This window comes from Nyctibius grandis, chromosome 1 (genome assembly GCF_013368605.1).
Source record: "Nyctibius grandis isolate bNycGra1 chromosome 1, bNycGra1.pri, whole genome shotgun sequence".
NCBI lineage: Eukaryota > Metazoa > Chordata > Aves > Nyctibiiformes > Nyctibiidae > Nyctibius > Nyctibius grandis.
The window spans coordinates 47575838-47598395 of record NC_090658.1 but is presented as its reverse complement, the minus strand read 5'-3'; the positions used below and the strand labels follow the sequence as shown (position 1 = coordinate 47598395).

Sequence of the window (22558 nt, the reverse complement as noted above, 5' to 3'; positions counted from 1 at the left end):
TGGCATTAAATAACAGCCTCGTTTTGTAGACTGAATGATAAAGGCATATCTTAATCATATGTCATGCCCTTAAGGAGTGAAATAAGATGTGGAAATGCTTACATCCCTTTCTGGATGAGTATGTACTTATCCTAAGGAGAACACTTTATGTGCATTATTACATATTCATCTTCTATAGCACAATTTGTAGATACTGGTGTAATTGAAAAGGAATTTCAACTTTTAAGATGGAGGTGCTCTTCTAAAGACATTGTAATTGCTAGAAGAATCAGAGCATTAATTTTTGAATGCTAAATATGAATTTGCTATGTGTTTAACATATAGTAAATAGTTGACTAACATAATGAAGTGTACTAATGCATGAACTAGTGGAGACATGGATGGAAGAAATGGCACGATGTATACGTTGAACTAGCCAAAAATGACTTGTTACTAATATTGTCAGGAGTATGTTTTGTCTAATTTCATTCAACTTACTTTGAAACTTCTGTGGTGCTAATATCATTAGAGCTAACATGATCTATTTTCGTAACAATTAACGTGTGATCAAAAGCATATTTGCACTGGCAATTCCTTTTTCTTCCCCCCTCCCCTTTAATGAAGCTGAAAATACTTTTTTTTCCTTGTATTTGCTAGCAATTTAAGTGCTCAGCATCATTTGAAAGAAAATTGTGATTGAGTAGATCTTAATAAACAATAAATCTTTTCCTGCAGTCTTCTGACCAAACAGGTTAGTTTGTTTGAAGATAATCATTCTCTTCTGATTTATGGATGCTTTGTTCCTTTAATCTCCTAGAGATGTCTACAGCTAGAACCATACAATGAAGTATGCCAGTACATGAAAGGTCTCAGCCATGTTGCAATGGGGCAGTTTTATGAAGGCATAAAAGCTCAGACTAAAGTTATGTTAAATGATCCACTACCAGGTCAGAAGGCCAGCCCAGAATATCTGAAAGTGAAATACCTCCGAGGTAAGTTGGAATTGTTTTTCTTTTTTTTTAAATTTTCTTAAATCCTTCGAGAACCCTAAAAGTGCAAACATGGTTGCAGTTATGCCCATTTTGAAGAAACCATCGTACATCCTCGAGAGCACTGTTGAGTATGTCTGTTTAAAAAAAAGTACACTGTTTCTTATTTGTTCATACAGTTAAAAACTGGGACCACAAATGAAATACACGTTTCTGTATAATGGTAAAGAGTGTTGTGATACTTAGTTTAAGTAGACTTATTTCTGTCTTGGAAATTAGCTAATAGCAAAATTAAATTATGTTAGAGTAATGACTTTTTAATAAGTCATGTTGGATAACTGACAAACATACAATCTGATTTTTGTTTTTATGTAATTACATAAGTAGGCTGATTATGCAAACAGTATTTAATTTTATTTCTTTCCTCCAGAGTATTCTAGGTACTTGCATGCACATTTGGATACCCCTCTTACAGAGTATAATATTGATATAGATCTTCCTGGAAATTTCAAGGACCACTGGGCCAAAAATCTTCCCTTTCTTATAGAAAATTATGAAGAACAGCCAGGGTTACAGCCACATATAAAGTGAGTAAATTTATTTTTTTAAAAACCTATTTCAAATGTTTTTTCAGTTTGACTTTTTAAAGCACTATTCTAAGGCATTTTAACAGCGTAAATGTTTAATGCTATATGAAAGTGGAATTCCACTGAGTGTATAAATCCTTTTCGAAGTCATAGGGATGGGCATTGGTTTAGCACGTAAAAGAGGAAGAATGAAACTTAGGATGATTTTCTTCACTTCTGTCTTCACATAATCAATAATAGTCACACAATGTTGTTTCATATTCTATGGGCTTACTAATTAACTATTCTATTTCTTTTTTTCTTGCAGTTGATGTTAAGGAGTTGAAAAGTTTGAGATGCTCAGTGTAGCGTTACGTAGCACCCTTATTACAGTTTCTTGTTGTGTGTTAAGTTTTTATTTTTTTATAGGTGTAATTTCCTAGAATAGATTTTTAATGGCAGCTGGGTTTCACTGGGAAAAAAATATTCTCCAGAGTAATTTAGATAACCAGTATTTTAGGAGGAGAGTGATTTCAGTCAACAAAGCAGGGGATTTATTAGAGTAAATGTGCCTCAAAAATGTGTAGCTAAAGGAAAGATAGCAATTTCTCCTGCTATGAACTAGTTTCTGGATACATTGTCATGTATTTACTTTTTCTATGTAAAAAATTGCTGAGTTAAAAATTTATGGCTTTTGTATATATGGAATAGAATCCACCTTTTTAGCACAAGAAGCTTTTACACAATTACGGCAGAAGTTACAGAATGAGGCTTCCGGTTTCTATACATGTTCTTTTCTTACTTATTGTTAAAAGTTCCTCAGGGTGAGTGTAACATTGAAGGATAATGTATTATCTGTGAACTTTATTTAGTATCACTTATTATGAGCAAGTCTGAAGGTGGAATACTGGTGGTGACAGTAATAAGGTCTGCCATCCAATTCAGTAAGACCAGGATTTCATTTGAGATATTGAGTGTAACTGCCATGTAGTGTGTATGTTCAGTGGGGTGGAAGGAGGAATGAGTGTTATTTATACTGCTTTTACACAAATGGTATTGATTAGAAGACAAACAAATCTGTATTTTACAACTTTCATGACTTTTGTTACCAAGTTATGTCTGATGCATGTTTTTCTCCTCTGTAAGAGATGTGTTATTTCAGAATTTTGAAAGCTATAAGCCTGATGTGCAAGAGCTCGTATGTGTAGCTGATCATCTGGGTTCCATGATGCAGTATGAGACACCAGGATTTCTTCCAAATAAAAGAATACATAGAGGTATACTGAAAATGCTCTCTAAATTTGGGGGAGGTTCAATGTGGTGATAATGTAATGCTATACCTTTTCTGTCTGCAAATTAGTTTTATGCTCTGTGCCTTTCAAATCAGACAAAAAGTTTAAAATTGGGGACTGGAAATCATGATCTCCCAGATTTTGTTGATGTTGGCAATTCTTTTCCTGTGAATACATCACTTTCCTGCTTCAGTTTCCCTATCTGTACAAAAACGAGTGTTTGGCTCTAATTGGTTTTCTCTTTCTGTTGTTTGTCCCTCTCTCCTCCTCCCCCACCCCCAGCAATGGGATTGGCCACTCTAGAAGTAATGCAAGCTGTGCAGCGGACTTGGGCAAACTCAAAAGTTCGGATGAATGGGAAAACCAGACTGATGCAGTGGAGAGATATGTTTGATATTGCTGTGAAGTGGCGAAGGTAATGGTAAAAGAAGAGAGAAAGCAAGCCCTATGTTGGTAGGAATAATGATGCAGGCTTCGGTTAGCCAAAGGGCTGAAGTCACAGACGAGAAAATGAATACTTCCTACCACTCTGTAACTAGAAAGTGTTCTGATAAAAGAAAAGGATGGTTTGGGTACAAAGAGTGCATTTCTGAAAATACTCCATTTTTCTTTTTTAAAAGAGGGAAAGAGTTGGGAATAGCGTTTTCTGGTTGAGGCAAAGCTGTGAAAGACCATAGGATACATTGCAGCTTAGGCTAGCAAAACTAACGGTTTCAAACTCCAGCAACATAAAATGCTTATGAGTTGTTTTTTTTTTTCTTATGAAAGATGTACATGCGTTTCAATAAAATTATTTTTTGTGATCTCTGAATTCTAGCTTTTGCCTAAAATTATTCTGTGTGTGAACAAAGCTCAATTAAAAATATTACATGGAGTGGAATGTGTGCCAGTATTAATGTTCTTTGTCTTTGTAGGATAGCTGACCCTGACCAGCCAGTGCTTTGGTTGGACCAAATGCCTGCCCGAAGCCTTAGCAGAGGTTTCAATAATCACATTAACTTAATCAGGTATGAGACTTTTACCGAACAGCCTTCCCCAGCATGCTAAGGGATTGTGCCAAAACTTACCAGCTGTTTATAAAACAGTATATTACAGTATTGAATGTATATGTGCTTATCGTTTTGCTTTAATATTTATTTTCCATTTTCTAATGGAACACTTGAGTTTTGTGAACCTCAAATTTTCCCTAATGACATTTCCTCTTTTTCCTGAATTTCAGTTGTACAACTGAGTTATAGCAAGATCTAACTAGGATCCAGAAGATGCATATTTACATGCTGTTTTTAATTCCCAAATTACCTTAAATGTAAAAATTAGATTAAGTTCATCACAGCTGTAATTTTTGCAAATGCTGCTTCTCAAAGACAGTGGCAGCAGTCATGAAACAATGCTGTTCTATTAGCTTTAATACCAATTTACAATAGAGAGGAAAAATATAGTTCTTGTAGTTGTTTTCAAAGCAGGGCGAAGTAAAGTAAAAATGAAAAAATAAGTAACCTGTGAAAGGTAACAGTTGCACTTTCAAACAAAGGTGAAATTTAAAAGATTCAACCACTGTTGTACGTTCCATCTTCTCCCATGCTGCAAGACTCAGCATTGTAGTCATGACAGTGCTAACTCCCTTGAAGTGGCAGAAGTGTCAGAGACTCAATGTGGCAACATCACTGTCAATCACAGGAGCAGAGTGTGTTTTTGTAAGTAAATATGTAGCCAGGTTTCATGTTAAATAACACCTCCTCCCCCATGGGAAGTATTGAATCTTTGATCTGTCATTCTGCTTTTGTATCTGTTTCTTTCTTCTTTGAGAAGCTGTGTGGAAAAAGGTGGATAAGGGAGGCAAAGCCTTCTCAAGAATTATTTCAGGCAGAGAAAAACAGTGATATTCTAATGTTCACATAAGGAGGCTAATGAGAATTCGTCCACGCTTTTCCTTCTGCTCTAGGGAATGGACCCTCGCAGCCTCAGCTTTGCTTTAGGGAGTGGTTACAACATAGTGTTAAACTCCAGTGCAGATCAGTAGTTGCCTTGCAGGATGTGCTGCTTCTTGAGCAGTCTTATGCTCAGTCTTATGCCTTCCCTCAAGCCAAGTGTTACATTTGGGCTCCAAGCTCTGTCCGTCTTTGCTGTTGCTGCATTTCTGTCTTCTCACACGTACGATGCAGCAGAAACCACAACCATCTATTCTTCGAGACAAGCATGTGTTCCATACTTGATCTGTTTCTTCCTGGTTTTATTTTAAATGGGAGAGTAAAAGCTTAATTTCTAGGTGGCTTGTGCTGGCAGAATGGCATTCACGTAACAACACTTGATTACCATGCTGAAAATAACGTTGAACATTTAATCTGGGGAACTGGGTCCCTGTACAGGATCTCTGTGTCAGCAACTCGCGTGTTTTGCTGGCCAAAGTACTTTACTTGTTTTTCTCTCATGAGAAAATGCTAGCAAAACTCATGATTTACTGTTCCAGCTGTTTTGGTGATCTCACAGAAATCTGAAATAAGCTTCATGAACATTCAGAATGGTAGGCCCACAGTGAATCTAATTCTAACCTTTTGGTTTTGGCTCAGCCTTGACTTTTGGGGATCTCATCAGCATTTTGGTCGTGTTTTTTTGGTAGCTAGGTAGTGGTTCTCTGAAAATTACTGACTTGGCACTTTTTTGGAAGGAACGATAGATTTGAAGCAGCCTAAATACCACTGCCTTAGGAGTTGATCGTACTTTAGTACTGGATGGTGATTGCATCCTTTTTAGTTCTGGAAACTCACACTTGTTTGATTATTCTGCATCCCAAGTATTAGCTGCTTTCATTGGTCAGCTTTCCGTAGTGATTTGTTTCTGCTTTTGGATTCCCTCCTGATGATTTCACATGAGGTGAGGGATAAAAGGAATTAATATATTAAGTGGTAATTTTTTAAAAATTTATGTTACTTTTGAAGCATGTCCTAGTCCGTTATGATTTCTAAATGACAGTTTACTCTTAATGGATTATACAGATCTGTATAATCTTCTTGCATTACTCAACTGTAAAATGGCTGCTGATTGAAGATATTAATAGGCTACAGAGCTAACACCTTTTTGTGATAATTGAGATCACTTTATGGTCTTTTGACTGTTTTTCAGGAGGACATAAATTGCTTTATATTTGGCTTATGATTTGAAAGTTATTCTCATAACTGAATGACTAAGGCTGAATTCTTTCTATAGCATGGCTACCTGAAAACCAGGTGTAACAGTAGATTATTTAGGCTGACAAATGGCAGCCTTCATGGTTATCAAATATACGAAGATATAAGCTGTTCAGTCAAATAAGAAGTGTAACAATAGTGTTGGGTGTTCTTTTAGTATTCGTAACAGATCTAGTCATGCTGAGCTCAATTTGTCTCTAGGTTTTGTTAGGTCTAAATTGTACACTAGTAATTTCTGTGTGCAAAAATATTTGGATTAGATATCTGTTAACCTTTTTCTTTACTCAGAATTCCTTGCATTTAAAGTCTGTTATTGTTCAGTGATTCCTGTGAAATAAGTCTTGACATGGAGGCACTAGCATTCAGTTACTGCTGAATTAAAGATTCTTTTACAGAGTGGCAAAATGTTTGGAGAGTGTCAGAAAACAAAAACTTTTGTTATTTATTTTGAGTCAATTTGTGGACCTTTTGTTAAAGGTGTATAAGAAACATCTTGCACTTCACAACGTTTGATAGGCTTCCAGGTCTTAACATTCTCAAGATGCAAGTATATCGGCTGTCGCTACTTCTTCATGGGTCTATAGACAAGTGCGACTTTGGCTTATCTCCTTTGTGGCTTAAATGATCAAAGCTACCAAGTTTCATTTAAAGTAGAGAAAATGTTTTTTGAAAGCTTAAATTATTTTCATAGGCAAAACAAGGATTTGGGATCAGGTAAACATTAATGTTATAATGATATACTTTATAATTATATAAATATTCTTGTTACAAAATTGAGACACTCTCTGGAACATTACTACTTTTGAATTCTTGATGGTAGTGTTTATTAAACAAGGAGAAGAAGTTGGAATAAACACAAATCACTTCTGACCACCCACCAAAAGTCTTTTCTTTATACTACTTCTTCTAGATGGCCTTACAGAATGATAGGTCTGGTCTGGGTGTATTTTCCAAGATGCCACTAAAGGAAAATCAGGTTCCTTATACTGACACGCTTCTGCCTGTTGTACAGTTATTTTTTTTAATACAGATGGAAAATGATGGGACGTACAACAAGGGCAAATTATTTATATAGATGTCTTCATCCTTCCACTTTCCCTACCTCACTTTCCTATGCGCAGATATGTGTATATGTTCTAATTCTGTTCGTTTTTTAAAAAGACTGATTCTGCCATTATTCTGAGACTAGGCCTACTAAAGTGTGAGACTGTCGAGTGAGACATTAGACAGGGACTTAAGCTGCCAAAAATCACTTAGAGTGGGGAAAAAAAGCTAAGTGTACACACCTTCCTGTGATTGACAGTGGTTTTGCTTCCTCAGAGAGCGATAACGTTTGCTTTATAAAATCTTGTTTTGTAGACTGGGAGAAGAGGAAGGACTCCTACAAATGCAATAATGGTATGTAATTTTTCCTCTCAGAGTGGTTATAATCCTAGCAGGTTTCCACCAAGTTTTTAATGTATATTTTTTTTCCTTAGTAGTCCAAGGGAAAAAACAACACCTTTTTGATGTTTTTGTTTAACAGTTACTACTTGTCACTGTTAGGAGTAAAAGCAAAATTACCTCAGTATGGAGGGATGTAGGTGAATAAAGAAAAATGTATGTGCACTGTCAGAGCAGATCAGCACGTATATTGGCAAATACGTAAACTGGAGAGTGATGGTTTTCAAAGTAAATCAATGTGCAGATTGAGAATTCTCTCCTAGTTCTGCAATATCTATGAGTGTAAGTAACTGTCTAAGAAAGATTACATCCTTGTACAAATTGATAATTATTATATAAGATTTACTGGGCATGGGCACACTGAAAATGGGGAAATATGCATGAAATGTCGTTTATCAGAGAACACCACCACTAATAATACATGAGCTTTTGCAAGTTCACTATGGAATCTATCTTCAGAATGGGGGATGGGCAGTTCACCACTTCAGACAAACCTCAGTTCATTCCTTTAATTTACAAAGCATATGTCGATAAAATTCTGTCAAATATTAATAAGTAATATTTGTGCCTTAGCCCTGGAATGTTGGGTTGAAAAACAAGACTTTAAAAAACCTTTTATTTTCTTTGTAGGGGACAGGTCATTAACATGCGGTACCTGGAATACTTTGAGAAAATTCTTCATTTTATCAAAGATAGGATCCTTGTTTATCATGGGTAAATTACTGGGGTTTTTTTCCCCTGCTTCACTCCTCTGGTAATACTGATTTGAAATTTACATAATATTCATTTTAGAAAGTCTGAGAGATATTTTCTTAATTTTAGTAAGTTCTGGTTTTCTTAGTATCTGTAATTGTCTTATTTCCTATTGGAAATGCAAAATCCTATTCATTGCCACATAAAGAAACTTAATAGGAAAAAAATTTGTGAATTACAGTATACCTAGAAACTAATAATGGTGTTGAATTTGTACCGACAGTTTTGGCATGAGTGGGTCTCAATTCTTTCTAAAAATAGGATTTATTAAAGATGTTGGGTTTCCTTCTGGTAGAATAGAGTACCATTTCCCTGAATATTGAGATTAATTTATTAAATAGTAGGAGTGAGGAAAAAAGAGGAAAGAAGATATGGAAGGTAATTTTAATTGAAACTGGTTTTTGACGAGTAGTTTTAAAGGAGCAGGGAATCTTTGCCACCTGTTATGTAGATGGGTTGGTAGACTTTGTCCTGGAACAAAAGACAGTTGTAGAATCTTGAATGAAAGACTGTGGCTAAAGGTAATCTGAAAATTGATGTTGGCATCTATTTCAAACTTTTATCAGTTTTTTATGAGTAAAATGTCTTCCCCACCTGTGGCTCATTTGTGGCAACAGTGTTCTGGTAATGTTAAAAATTAAGAAACTCTTTTAGCTTTAAACCCTCTAATTTTTTCTTTGGCCTGGTACCTTTTATTAAATATTGAGTTCTGTTTTTCAATCTCATTATGCTACTTAAATATCAAAAAATGAAAATGCAGAAAATTCTTATAACAGTTGAAAACGTTTAAGTTTTAGAAAAATTATGATAGTTGCTGAAGCTACTATAAGTTCTGTAGTAACTGGGAAATCTATCCTCTCTTGGGATAGTTTGTTCAGAGTCAGCCAGCAGCATTTGACCTTAAACCAGAGCAATTTTTGCTGTTATTTTTAAATTAATTCTGTTCTTAATATCTGGGTGTACAGTAATGAATAAACATTAGAGCACTAGTTCAATAGGTTTCTTCACGATCCAGCTGTAGTGCCTCCATCTGTAGTATTTACATACCTTCGAGGCCACACAGATGCATATATTTTGTGAAGAACGTTTCTAACATTAACTCTGTTCTTCTTTGATCTTTCCTCATCAACAACCCCGTGCCTACAGGCACTCATGCAAACACTGTTTAATGCTTTAGAGTGGCAAACAGCAAATGAATAAGATAAACGTGAAGTTTGAAGTCGAGTTTTGAGGCTGAAAAAAAACCAAGCTGAGCTGATACAGGAGGAAATTCCTTTTTGAAGAATAGGAGAGCATGTGGCCAAGTACGAAGGAACTAATTTTCAGAAAAGAAATAATTAAATAACTTTCAATAACTTATTCCACTATGGCTAATTAGGTTAAAGCTAGATCGATTTCCAGAAATGCTACATGTGTTCAATCAGTGCAATTCCATATTTAATTCTTTTCCAGGGCTAATAATCCAAAAGGACTATTAGAGGTTCGAGAAGCTTTGGAAAAGGTACATAAAGTAGAAGATCTTCTTCCCATAATGAAGGTAAATTAAAGAAATCTTCAAAATATGATAAAAATAATAATGTAATCTGGGAGATATCCAGTTCTCCAGAATATAACCATTGTGTATAAGCTTAAGATAAATAACTGGAAACACTAACTCAGGTTATTTCAAATCTGCATATGTAAGGTATGACCTTCCCTTTGATATATGCAGACATGTGATGTATATTTGAAAGGCTTGGTCTAACTGTGAATTGGTAAAGAAATGACAGGAAAACAAAATGTTGAATGTAATCCTTTGAAGCCAGCCTTATCAACCGAGAGGGTTTGTAGTCAGATTCACCATAACAGGCTCACAGTATACCTGTACGGTATGAAGGAAAAAAATTGAAGATGTGTGTCTGAAAGATTAGGAACATGGAAGCTCTTTTTACATTAGGTTCATTGGTGCAGGTCAGTACGTGGTGGGGCTGGAAGGGGGAAACAGGGGAATAGATGCCCTTAGTGACTGATAGCTAATCTGAATCGAAATCTTGGTTTATGTTCTTGTGCTTTGGAAGACTGTCAGAAAAGGAGTGGGGAAACCTGCAGGTTTTCTTCTTGCTGGTGGTGGCCTTTGTAGAAAGGCTTTGGATATATGACATGCAAAATGGTTTATACTCTTAAGTAAGAAGGCTTGAGCTGCATTTAAGTAAAAGGTCTTCTCCCTTTCCTCCCCACTCCCCCACATTAATCTAGGATGAGCAATGTGTATGTGGGTTTGGGAAACACTGTTACAAAGTATTTCTTTTTAAAGGATTGGACATGATTTTATTTAGAATAGAATAAAATTTGGGAAGAAACAGTCATTCTAAATAGAGACAAACTTATTGCTTTCTTATGAGGTGTGTCCATGTTGCAAAGCTGATGGATTGCCATAGAGCAGAGCTCTCTGAAGATATGTTGCTGCTTCTACTGATAGACTGTCTGGGTTTGGATTTGTTCACGGCAGTAGTGCTCACTCACTTGTGCACTACAGATATATTTACAGAAGCTACATGGCTCAAGTACTAAATTTTTCTATGGGGTTTTGAAATATGTATTACTAATATAAGTGTCTTCAAATAACATACCATAATTTTGGAGGTCCTTTTTATATTACTGTCTTGTTCTTGGCCTTGAAAGATGACGCCAAATGAATACTAACTGAACCTAAACAAAAACTTGTGATGAAGAGGTAGTAGATCTTGGGGTGCATAGACAATTAAGTGTTCCTACTGACACACAAAAGTGCAAATAGGGCCCTGCAGAGCACCTAATATGGCTATTATTGAATTGTAGGCCAGAAAAAGTGCTATTAGTGGAGTTAAAAATACAGGTTACTCCAAGAGAACAATAAAAATATATAAACATGGTGGACTATACATGACTTATTTCAAAATAAATGTCTGAACTGGCAGCAAATATTCTTCCTGGTTTTCATAACCTGCACATTTTGCTCTGGCTTGAATCTCCTGTATCCCATTCCAAATTGTAGTGAAGTGGAATGCTGTTTCTCATTAGAGGCTTTTAGATTTGTTTCTTTAAAATAAATGCAGTTTTTCTTTAAACAAAACATCCTGGATCACAAGTTCTATCTTAAATAATTGCCTGAGTAATTCATTCAACACTAATACGTAAGAGTCATTAATAGTGCCTGTATAAAATGAATGTCTGCTAATATTGATGTAGTTTGGTTATTTGGGTAGCTGGGGAATGTTGTATGTCAAAAGCTGGGCTTTTGGCTTTACTTAAATACAGTTTTTCCTGATTTATACAACTCTTTGGCTACAGTATTAGAGTTAAATAATGTAGCTTTGTAAAATTCTTAAACTTTGTGGTATTTTTCCTTCTGATGAGGATAAACATTAATTGAAACTGGATCACAGTTAAGAAATTGTTGCTGTGAGCTTTATCCTGGAATCCACACTTAGACTAATGCAGCTATTTCTTAGTGTAAACATAAAACAGGCTCTCAAATTCCTGGTTTTGCATTTGCATTGTTCTACCAAAATGTTGTTATCAACATGCAACTTGAGGAGAAATCTGTGCAGCTCAAACTGCTTTGCACAGTTGCTTTTCATAAACAGTGCCGCTTTATATTCACTATATAAGGTTGAATGTCGGTATGCCTTATTCAATATTTATGATTTCCATTCAGTAGGAAATAAAGGATAAATTAAATAATGTAGTTGACAGTAACTCTGTCCTGTTCCCTCAGTTTGTCCATTTTCATTTCTATTCCATGTATGTTAGGTGTTTCAAAACAATAGCTAGGCAGTCTGTCTCTGTTCACTCTAATATTACTTTTTTTTTTTTCTTTTGAAAGCAGTTTAACAGCAAAACAAGAGATGGGTTTACTGTGAACACAAAAGTCCCCAGCCTCAAGGATCAAGGGAAAGAATATGATGGATTCACAATTACAATAACAGGAGATAAGTATGTTTGCTACTTTCAGGGTTTCGGGTACATTATGTAATGATGAAGTGTTAGCAATTAATCTTCTCAAATGCCATTTCTACTTGCATAAAGTGGGTTTTGTCTTTCATTAGTGGCATTTTGTAAATAACTAAAAAAATTTATTCACCTGAGGGCTTCAGATTCTTGTTGTGTTCCCTAACGAAGAGGGAATATGGATAACATTGATGGAGTAGGCCCAGTTGCGATTATTCTCTACCATATAGCACAAAAGTGAAAAGAGACTTTGTTATTCATTTAGACTATAAAATACCCAAAGGGGAAAAATCTCAAAAATCTCAGTCTTGAGATTGTCAAATATCAAAATACATTTCTTGTTGTGAGACCTTGTCTGTTGTGGTGACTGAAAAGTCCTGAATGGAATGGAAATTTCTATGATCTAAGAATGGACGAGATTCTCTTCTATTCTTTTTTAATGTTTATTTTTGAGATGTTTGCAGACCTTCTATCTGCAAATGCCAATTTAGATAGTACCTGAATGTACGAGGATACAATCCAGGAGGCTTTGCACCACTCTTTGGGTGAGATAGTAAATTTCTCACTATATGGATACTGGCTCCTTTCTGAAGAATGAGCATTAATCTGATGCTCAGAAGCTCTGTCCTACTACTAACTAAAAACTTTGGCTTACGGGATTTAAAATTCTATGCATTGGAATTTTTCCGAAAACTTGTGTGCTTCCAATGAGTGGCATGGAAGCCAAATTTCTCTTCTAAAATGTTAACGTATCTCTTGGTTTTTTAATTTTATGTTCTAATCATATGCCTATATACAGTGAAATGGCATTAAATATACAGCCTCACTGTTTTGAGGAAAATAATTTGGTGTCAGTAAAATGGTCTAACTTTGTTCTGCACAAACTTTATTCTATATCCGTCAGTCTGTTTTGATCCATAGTTTGTAACTATGTTTTTATACCAAAACAATTCCATTTTGTTAGTTTAAAAGTTAACAAAACTATGCTTTACATCCTATACAAAAATCTCAAGCCCATGAAGATATTTTAAAATTTCATATTTTTTATTTTTTTACATACACTTTAAGTGAAACACTAATGCTTGTCAGGTATTCTTCGATGGAAATACTTCATCTGTGATGAGACAGCAATCTTAGTGTTCTTTCAGACAAACTTACAATGTGACAAAACATTTCTAATTCAGTGATTTTTTAAAAATTTTTTTTTTAACTAGAAGGGGGGTAATGCTTAACGAAAAATGATAGGAAAAAGGTTATGATTTAACTCTAGTACATTTGTAACTTACCCTGGATATTAGATGATGCGTCAAGTTCTGTTAAAATTCCTTACCTCTCTTGTTTCATCTACTTGATAGAGTGGGGAACATATTATTTTCAGTAGAAACTCAGACAACAGAAGAGAGAACACAACTGTATCATGCAGAAATAGATGCGCTATATAAGGATCTAACAGCTAAAGGAAAAATTCTAATTCTGTCTGCAGAGCTGGGGGTAAGGCTGTTCTAACAGAAATGATGAATTCCTTGATAAAATTCTATTATGTTTTTATACCTTCTCTTTAACAGTCACTGTTCTAATAAATTTTTGACAGAGATCTTAAGTAATAAAATTGAGTGCTTGCTTAAACCCAATTACGACAAATACCATAAGAAGTTGCCATAATTCTGTCTGTTACTTTAAAATTTGCTATGCTTTGCTGCAGTAATGGAGGGACTACAGACAAGGTCTCAATATCACAGTGTATTCCTTCCCGCCCCAGCCCCTTATTTTCTTTCTCAATGAACACAGGTTCATTGTTTCATCATCCTTATAAGCACTGCTTAGGATTTGGCTCATGGTGGCTACATATAAGACAAGAAGTAACATGAGTCATGAGAAGCACTAGAATTGTGTTTGTGTTGATTTATATTGCAATGAGAATCTAACTACATCTGAGCTTGTGCTTTCCATTTTTCGTCCTTTAACACAGGGCAGATGAACCGTTTCACCTAAATTTGAAAGATATAACAAAATAATTTGCTTAAACATCTGTTAATCAGACTTCAACTTCTCAGCTTGACATTTTTCATATTAGAAATAATTCTTTAAAAAAAATAATCACAGTACGTAAGACTTTTCAATATGTTCCTTTATATGGTATTACCTGGCTATTAAATTATCTTTAATTCCCTTTTTTTTTCCCCTCTTGTTTAGGAAGTAGATGCTGTTTGCAACTTGATCCTGTCATTAGTTTATTACTTCTATAATTTAATGCCCCTTTCAAGAGGATCTAGGTTAGTGATTGTCTTTATCATGTCTGTTATCTTGGATGCACACTGTAAAATGTCCATGTGTTGCAGTATCTTAATATATTTTTTAAAATAAAAAAAGCTAAAAAAGCTCTGGATTGAGCTGTGTGTCCTGCACAGTCTCTTATTTTGTGCTGCCATGACAGTGGGTACTGACTTAGTACTGTTTTAAAAGCTAGTTTGTAATTGCTGATGGTAACTATTCATAGCTGCGTGTATACCTAAAATTATGAGTAGTCTGTATTTATAGACGTCAGCTCACAGATTGAAAAGTGGCATTTTTAAATTGTAATGCTTGGGTTCCTAATCCATATTATGTTACACCACTGTAATTTCACTCAGGAAGCTTTGCCAAAACATGTATTTAAGATGAAATATACTTTGAGATAGTGCATTTTATTAAAATAAGTTAAAATATTAATCTAGTAATTTATTGCAACTGTTAGGGTCACCAAATGTAATCCTAGAATAAAGTCCCATACGTCACAGATCTCTTCAACTGAAATTCTAGTTTAATTCAAACCTGGCTACATCTTAAGACTATTATGAATCTCCATTCCACAAAGCACTGAAGATCTTTAAGCTTATTATTAAACACAGTTCAGTAAAAACTACAATTTTAAAAATCCCGAGACTTCATTTTTATAATCGGACTTTGCCTTTATCTTACAGAATGTAAAAATTAACAGAAATTCTGTCTGAGCTTTACAATTAAAAAAAAAAGTTAGTTTTAGAAAAAAAAAAAAGCTAAGTAACTGAACAGCTTTACAATGCGTCCAGCTCTGTTGCAGTAGAGTTCATAAACTCTACAGCTACACTTCTTGGGAACAGGAGTTTGCTTTGTTTTCGGTTCTATGGAGTCTTATGAACTCGTAAGTCTGAAATCATGATTCTGACTACTGTAGAAACAGTGCTCTTCAGTAGTTAAACTTCACAAGATCATAACTTCATTCCACTGGTGTTGGAAAGTAACAGTGTCTTCACTTTTTGAATGTTTCATGCTTGGTTTTACTTCTAAAATAAAGTAACTAGCACAGTAATTTTTACTAGCCTTCTGTGAAACAGTACTATGTTCTGTTTGTTTTGTAGTCTAAAATAGCGTTATGGAAAGACTTTCACTGTACTTTGTTGGTTTTCTTTTTTTTTTTTTTTTTTTTTTTAGTGTGATAGCTTATTCAGTGATCATGGGAGCACTAATGGCAAGTGGAAAAGAAGTATCAGGAAAAATCCCTAAAGGAAAGGCAAGTATCAAAATACACTGGTTCAGCCTTGATGGAGGAAGTAATACTTATAAATGTGAGGAAGGAGCTGTAAGAATGAACAGAAGTTGCATGCTTGTTTACTGGAGATGGGTTAGCTGCATACTGTGGTGTCTTGCAGCCTGAGAGTTTTGAAAATTTCATTGCTGTTCTGACAGCAGGTGAGATTTAGAGAGAGTATGTGCAGCAATTCTGATTAGTCAAATTGTAGTAGTGTGTGTCCCACAGTAATTACGTATTTGTAACTGAAGCATTTCTAGTGTGTTGAGCTGCTCTTTCCAGCTTTCTTTGAGGAGGGTTCTGAGAAAACTTGGGCAGAATTAGTGACTCGTCTGGCACACAGCAGAAACTTTGTCTTTGCTCTCAAGCTATTCCAGAGCATTTAGGGCTTGGTAAACAGAAAGGTATTTGCAACTTCTCTTGATTTCTCCTTCCCCTCTGTATTCCGCTTAATTTAAAATAAGTCCTAGTTTTTAAGTGACTACATTTGAATGTTATACCACCTTGCTCAATAAAGAGTTTCCCTTTCTTTATTCAACTATTGGTCTGTTAGCTGTGTTACCTTTTCAGCATGAAAGGAGTGACAGCACCTCTGTCCCTTTAATGTACTGTCAAAAGAATCAGTGAAATTCCAGTGAGAATCAAAGTTGTTGAAGAAAATATCCTGTGTGGATAACTGAAAAAAGAACGACTTTCCCTTTTGTTCTAGAAGGCCCTGAAAACAATGAAGTTTGTCCTTTCAATACAATGAACTCCTAGTAGCTTTTAAGAGCAAACTGCACTTGCTTAGTAGCAAGAAAGCTTCCTTTTCAGTAGGTCATTAAGCTGGTATCTTCACCCTTCTGTGGGAGTTCAAGCTAACGTAAAAGACTTACCTGGGTTTTCTTCTGCATCTTCTTAGGACTTAATAGGGTAGTGCATTTTGCTGACTGATTTTATGCAGACAAGCGGAGTTTCAGGATTACTAAAAAGCAGGATTTCTGACTTACAGGAAGCTTTGGGTCCTTTTTTACATTTGAGGGTTTTCCCTGTTTTCACCAGCTGGAAGAAGTTGTTTTTCCCAATTGAATGAAACTGGGATTTTTTTTTTTTTTTTTTTTTTGCTGCATTCCTTAGAAGGGTATTTCTGGTCCCAAGCTTATGACAGCATGCATTATGAGACTGCTCTGAAGACAAAGATGCCCAGCAGTCAAGAGTCCTATTATTGCCTGGCGGATCAGTCAGTAGCCATGGCCATTGTAGCTTCCAGTATTGGTTGTGGTGGGGTGTGCAAACCCACAGAGTTTTAGTGCCTGGCAGGCATGCTCACTTCCAAACTGGTGATGAGGGACAAAGTAGTCTGGGCAGAGACTAGTTAGTAAGCTTTCTCCTGTCTTACCAAGCATATAAGTAGCATGCTCTCAGAACCCTTCCTTGAATTCAGCCAAAGTTCACCGAACCACAAACGTGTCAGCGTAAATGTTTCAGTACTAGTGAGCCAATGTTTTTGACTGAACATTGTTTTGCTGAAAACTTATTTTCAGCTGTAGATAGGAAGTTGCACAGAGTTCTTACCTATATGTAGTCAAACTTGTCTGAAAACCCGCTGTGGAAAGAAGTAATACAGAATGCCTGGAAAGTCCAATATAAATCTACCAATCATGATACAATATTTTGCAGAATACAGTATGTAGAAATGAGAAATATCCCCATTTTATTTGGACATTGTAATAAAGGGCTGAAGACAGTATTTTCTGGCTCTGACTCATTAGTATAAATATCTTGTTAAGAGATAAAAAAATAACTGGATTTTTTCTCAAAAGGAAGGATATGTTTTTAAAGTTAAGAATATGTTAAGAATATTTGAGGATTAACTTCCTGAAATTAGAGAACTTAAAACATCTCTAGTTTCTTAAGATCTTTTTTATTTTGTTGCATTTTCAGCTGGTGGATTTTGAAGCAATGACAGCACCAGGGTCTGAAGCTTTTAGCAAAATAGCAAGGAGCTGGATGAATCTAAAAAGGTAAATATTTTTGTTCAGATGGGGGGTGGGAAAATAAAATATGAAATACTTTATATGTAAAATTTAAACCTATACTAAAAAGTGTTACTTAGAAATTACAAGTTTAATAAATGATTCAGTGTATTTTTAACAGTCTTTAGGAATTGATGAGATTTGAATTTACAAACACAGTAGTTTATTTCTAGTCTAACAGAGTAGTTAGTAGTCTAGACATTCAGTTAAGTGAGTGTTATCCACTGAGAAAATTATTTGGGTTAATATTTTTCATTTTGTCCAGCAGTCAAATTTGCCTTTTTGTTATTTTTTATCATTAGTAAATCTGGCAATTGAGTGAACAAAGCAGGGGAAAATTTTTAAATTGGTGGGTTTTTTTCCTATTCTTGTGGATCTCTTCAAATTATCAAAAGTCATTTATTTATCCTTTAGTGCTATTTTAATTTGGAAAATAAGTATTTTCAAAGTAGATGGCAGTTTTGAATATACAAAATTATATTACTTAGTATAACTGCATGACTTTTGTATAATGCTTTAAAATTTTGATTTTCATTTTAATTGGTTTTTGAATACTGAACACATTAATTCCTTGTCAATATTATGAATCTGGTGCATTTGATTTGTCCCTTAGTGGTTGTTCCCCAATACAAAATCTAAAAATCAAGCCAGAGACAAAATCAGTTTTAGTATCCTTCAAGTCAGGGTCAAGACACTTAAAGGATGCTGAGAGAACTGGCCAGTGTCCTTACAAAGGCCATCTATAATCTCTGAAGGTTGTGCACATCAGGGGACATTCTTGGTGACTACAGGAAAGGAGATCTTGCATCGGTCTTCAAGAAGGCCAGAAGGACAACCCAGGGAAAGTATAGGCTGGTCAGTCTCACTTTGGTCCCTGGGAAAGTCATGAAGTGAGTCCTCTAGGAAAACATTTCAGGGTAAATGAAGGAGAAGGTGACTGGGGACAGTCAACTTGGGTTTACCAAATGTTGTGTGATGACCCAATATGATTGATTTCTGTGATAAAACAACTAGATTTGGGGATGAGAAGAGAGCAATTGTTGTTGTTTAGTTTTACTTCAGCAAGGACTCCCACAATACTCTCATACCAAGATAGCACGCTATGGTCTGGGCAAATGGACAGCTAGATAGGTAAAAAGTTGTTTGGATAACCAGATTTAGGGGTACTCAGCACTTCAGGCCACACCTAGAATACTGCCTCCAATTTGGGGGCAGCTGCAATAAAGACTATGATAAACTAGAGCAAATTCAGTAGAGGACCACCAAGATGGTCAGGGGGCTGGAGCACATGCCTTAACAGGAGTGAATTGGGCTTGTTCAGCCTGGAGAAGTGAAGGCTTTGACCTAACAGCAGCTTTGCAGTACCTGTGAGTGTTAAGAAAATGGAGCCAGCAGTGTTTGGTGGGAGGACAAAAGGCAACATGCATGAGCTGAAACAAGGTTCAGACTGAGCATAATCTTTTCACACTGACGGTAGTCAAGCAGTGGAGCAGGCTGCTCAGAGAGGCCGTGCAATCTCCATTCCTGGAGATTTTCAAGACCTGACAGGATAAAGCCCCTGACACCCTTGTCTGACTTTGTAATTGACCTTGCTTTGAGCAGGATGTTAGAGCACAGACCTCCTGAAGTCTGGTGCAACCTGAGTTATTCTGAGAGCCTGAGGAACTCTGCAGCTGCTGTTGGTGCCGAATGTCTCATACTGATTAGTATTGTTTAACTTCATTATCAGTAGTTCTCAGCTTGGTGAATTTCACTAGACTATAAAATCTCTTCCTAAATGAAGGCTATTAAGAAGACTCAAGGACATCTTTGTCAGACTCAGGCTAAAAATCTACACGTAAATGCAGTGAAATTCAGCATTTATGAAGGAGTGACATTTTTAAACTACTGTGTAACAAGTTGTGTTTTTTATTTAAAAGTAGTCTGCACAAATATTGTGACTTGGTTGTCTTGGAAATATAAAATATTTATGGTTCCCACAATTTTCTACTGTAAATCTCCCAATTTATACACTCAACTTCTTTCTTAATCCTCTGTTCATGTCTCTTTTTTTTTTTTTTTTTTTTGAGACATAGCTTTGCCAAAGGGGAACTTCTCTCTTGGAAGCAAAGTCAGCTTAAGCCATTTCAACCCTACATATGTGTTTCAGACCCTCTCAGTTGTACTGTTGAAATTTGTGGGAATCCATAGAAAACCAGATCAGGAAACTGATTTGTGTTAAAAATAACCTTGCCAAAACCAAAATTTATTTTCAACCAAGACCATTTTGTAGCATAGTCCCACCAACAGTATTGCTGGCTCAAATGAGAGATGTATAGTGGGCAAGGATTGAGCCAGAGTGGAGAAAAAGCTAAAGTTGGCTGTGCTTGATGCTGAAAAAAATATCTGTAGCACCACAGCTCAAAGGACTTGAAGTAATAATATGAAGGTAATTGACCTGAGTGGCTAATTTGTCTGTGGTAGAAGAATAGTGGGTAAGGTAAGTAAGGCTTGAAGACTTAAAGCAATAAAATTTTGCTTTTAACTTCTACCAGTTCCAAAGGATCTTTTATGTAGTCATTATTTTCATTCTATATAGTGAGTGAGGAGTCATGAGAAGCAAGAGCTGGTTGTGGACAACAGATTCTTGACTTCAGGTCCCAAATTTGTTGGAGAAGGGGACAAAGAGAAATATAAGCTAATGTGTTGACTTCCAGGTAAATCATAAAACTTGGCAAAAGATAAATAATTTTCTTTTTTTTCTCCTCTTTCAGTATTTCACCTTCTTACAAGAGCCTACCATCAGTATCAGAGACTTTTCCAACCCTGAGAACGATGATTGAAGTACTAAATACAGACTCATCTCATTGTCTAAAAAAAACTATAGTTGTTGTATAATTTATACAAATAAAAGACCAAAAGGTACTGCTTCATAAGTTGTTTTGAAGGGGAAATTATAGTCAAAATGGTTTGGTTTTGTTTTTATTTTAATAGAGTAAACTTACTTGACTAGTTGTCACTAGAATAAAAAGAATATTTTTGTGACTAATAATATTAAAAAGGAAAAAAGAAGTAGAACAGCTGGTTTCTTGTACTGAGACATACTCTAACAGGAAATACAGCTGTTCAGGGCCCAAACCAAAGAGCCATAAGAAACTTCCATCACAGTCATGATCTGAACATACTGCAGGTGAAAATTTATTTAAAAAAAAAAAAGAAAAAAGTAATCTGTGTTGGAAATACCACTATACTACTTCCCATTTGGTTTTTCCGAAGCCTCTGTCTTCTGCATGGGAAACTTCATGAGCTGTACATGTGTGAGTAATTGGTAAATACGCAGGAATTTCATGTAATGCAATCCAGTGAAGGAACAGATGTCAGCTTAAAAGAATGGGTTTCAGGGAAACATCATTTGGAAACAAAAACAAACAAGTGACGTATTTGGAGTTAGGCTTTTGGTGAGTAAATGTCAGAATCACAGCAACTGTACATCAGTCTCCCTTTCCAAGTACCCATCGGTGGTGGTGGTTGGTAAAAGATATCGGAGGGCTGAAAGCATATTGGGAGAGCTCGCTAGGGCTCCTGGAGTTGTTTCTGTTGGAAGGGCCTGGCAGCATTCTGGAAAGGCAGGTTTCCTGTAGGGCAGGGATAATTCAGTTCAAACAACATGGACAGTACTGTGAACCAATTTCTGATTGTGATACTGATGATATTATTTCTGGTGAGTCCTAACTGAATTATACTAATTTTAGCTTGAGCTCTATGAATTTAGAGCTCTCTATCTGGTTAAGTGATTTCAGAAACAGCAAGCAATCGTGGGGCAAATGTCTGGTTTCCTCAGTGGCTTTGATCAACTTTTTTTTTCCCTGCTTGAATATTCAGCATTTCAGAAAACTGTACAAAACTGTTCTGTTTTAGATACAGCTTTCAACTATTTTACTATTGATGGTCTAAACTGTGATTCTGTTGCTGTCATCTTTACACAAATAGTCTAGTCTTTGCTTGCTTCCAGTTTTCCAGAGGTTAGGGCTTTGTTGGGCAATTGTAAATATCTGTCCTAACCATATAATATGAGCTATGCTAAAGAATAAGTTATTTACCAAGGGGGAGCGGAAAACATCCTGCATACCCCATGTGTACCAATAGCAGTGTGTGGTTGCTTTTCTGTGACTACAGCACGGGGCAATCTCAGTTCCCTCTTCAGTGAAGAAAGATGCAACAAAACATCAAGAATGTTGACATAGGTGACCTACTTTAATAGTGGGACTGAAAACAGGCTGGATTTATTGAATGGAGGGTCTTTTCTTGATTATTCCACACAAGTATTTATCGGATTCAAAGTGGACTCTCTATGTGTGTGTGTAGTTTAAGTTTTGGGGGAGGAGGGAGTAAGTGCCACAAGGTAAGTTAGAAGCTGCTGTGAATACTGACATCCATTGTAAGAAAAGCCCTGTTGATTTACAGTTAGATTTCACTATTTGCTACCTTGATCACTGGCAGAACAGGACAGCCATGGGTAGCTAGAGACCTGAGAGTTTATGTGTATGAAGGATTTTCATTGAGTTGGGAAATGAATCCCAGAAAGTGGATGCATGCTATGTCTACATTAGCAAGCAGTGCATCCCGCCTAGTATGAGGAGCTCACTTCCCACATTACATGCATTTCAGAGGTTTTACTTTTATCTGCTTGTCTCTGAAGTAGCTGCTCGTTGCATTTGGAGTGCATGTTAGCAATATATCTTCCAGTTTGGACATCTTTTGGATGAAACAACATGTATTCTGAAACCTCTCTGCAGGGTGAACCAAAATGTGGTAAGTGGAGAAAATGAGGAGACTCACAT

The 22558-nt window shown here is 35.8% G+C and overlaps 1 protein-coding gene across 1 annotated transcript in view; it reads left to right on the top strand.

Moving 5' to 3' along the window:
* TTC13 (tetratricopeptide repeat domain 13) overlaps positions 1-20653 on the top strand; it is a 43001-nt gene extending 22348 nt beyond the window's left edge. The window contains exons 11-23 of the mRNA XM_068401599.1: positions 797-971; positions 1399-1555; positions 2681-2811; positions 3109-3241; positions 3741-3833; positions 8085-8168; positions 9660-9744; positions 12052-12161; positions 13532-13667; positions 14370-14449; positions 15627-15705; positions 17647-17726; positions 20492-20653. Of these exons, the coding sequence (XP_068257700.1) occupies positions 797-971; positions 1399-1555; positions 2681-2811; positions 3109-3241; positions 3741-3833; positions 8085-8168; positions 9660-9744; positions 12052-12161; positions 13532-13667; positions 14370-14449; positions 15627-15705; positions 17647-17726; positions 20492-20615 (1467 nt within the window). The 3' untranslated portion in view covers positions 20616-20653. The remainder of the gene's footprint in view (positions 1-796; positions 972-1398; positions 1556-2680; positions 2812-3108; positions 3242-3740; positions 3834-8084; positions 8169-9659; positions 9745-12051; positions 12162-13531; positions 13668-14369; positions 14450-15626; positions 15706-17646; positions 17727-20491) is intronic.
* The last annotated feature ends 1905 nt before the right edge of the window (positions 20654-22558 follow it).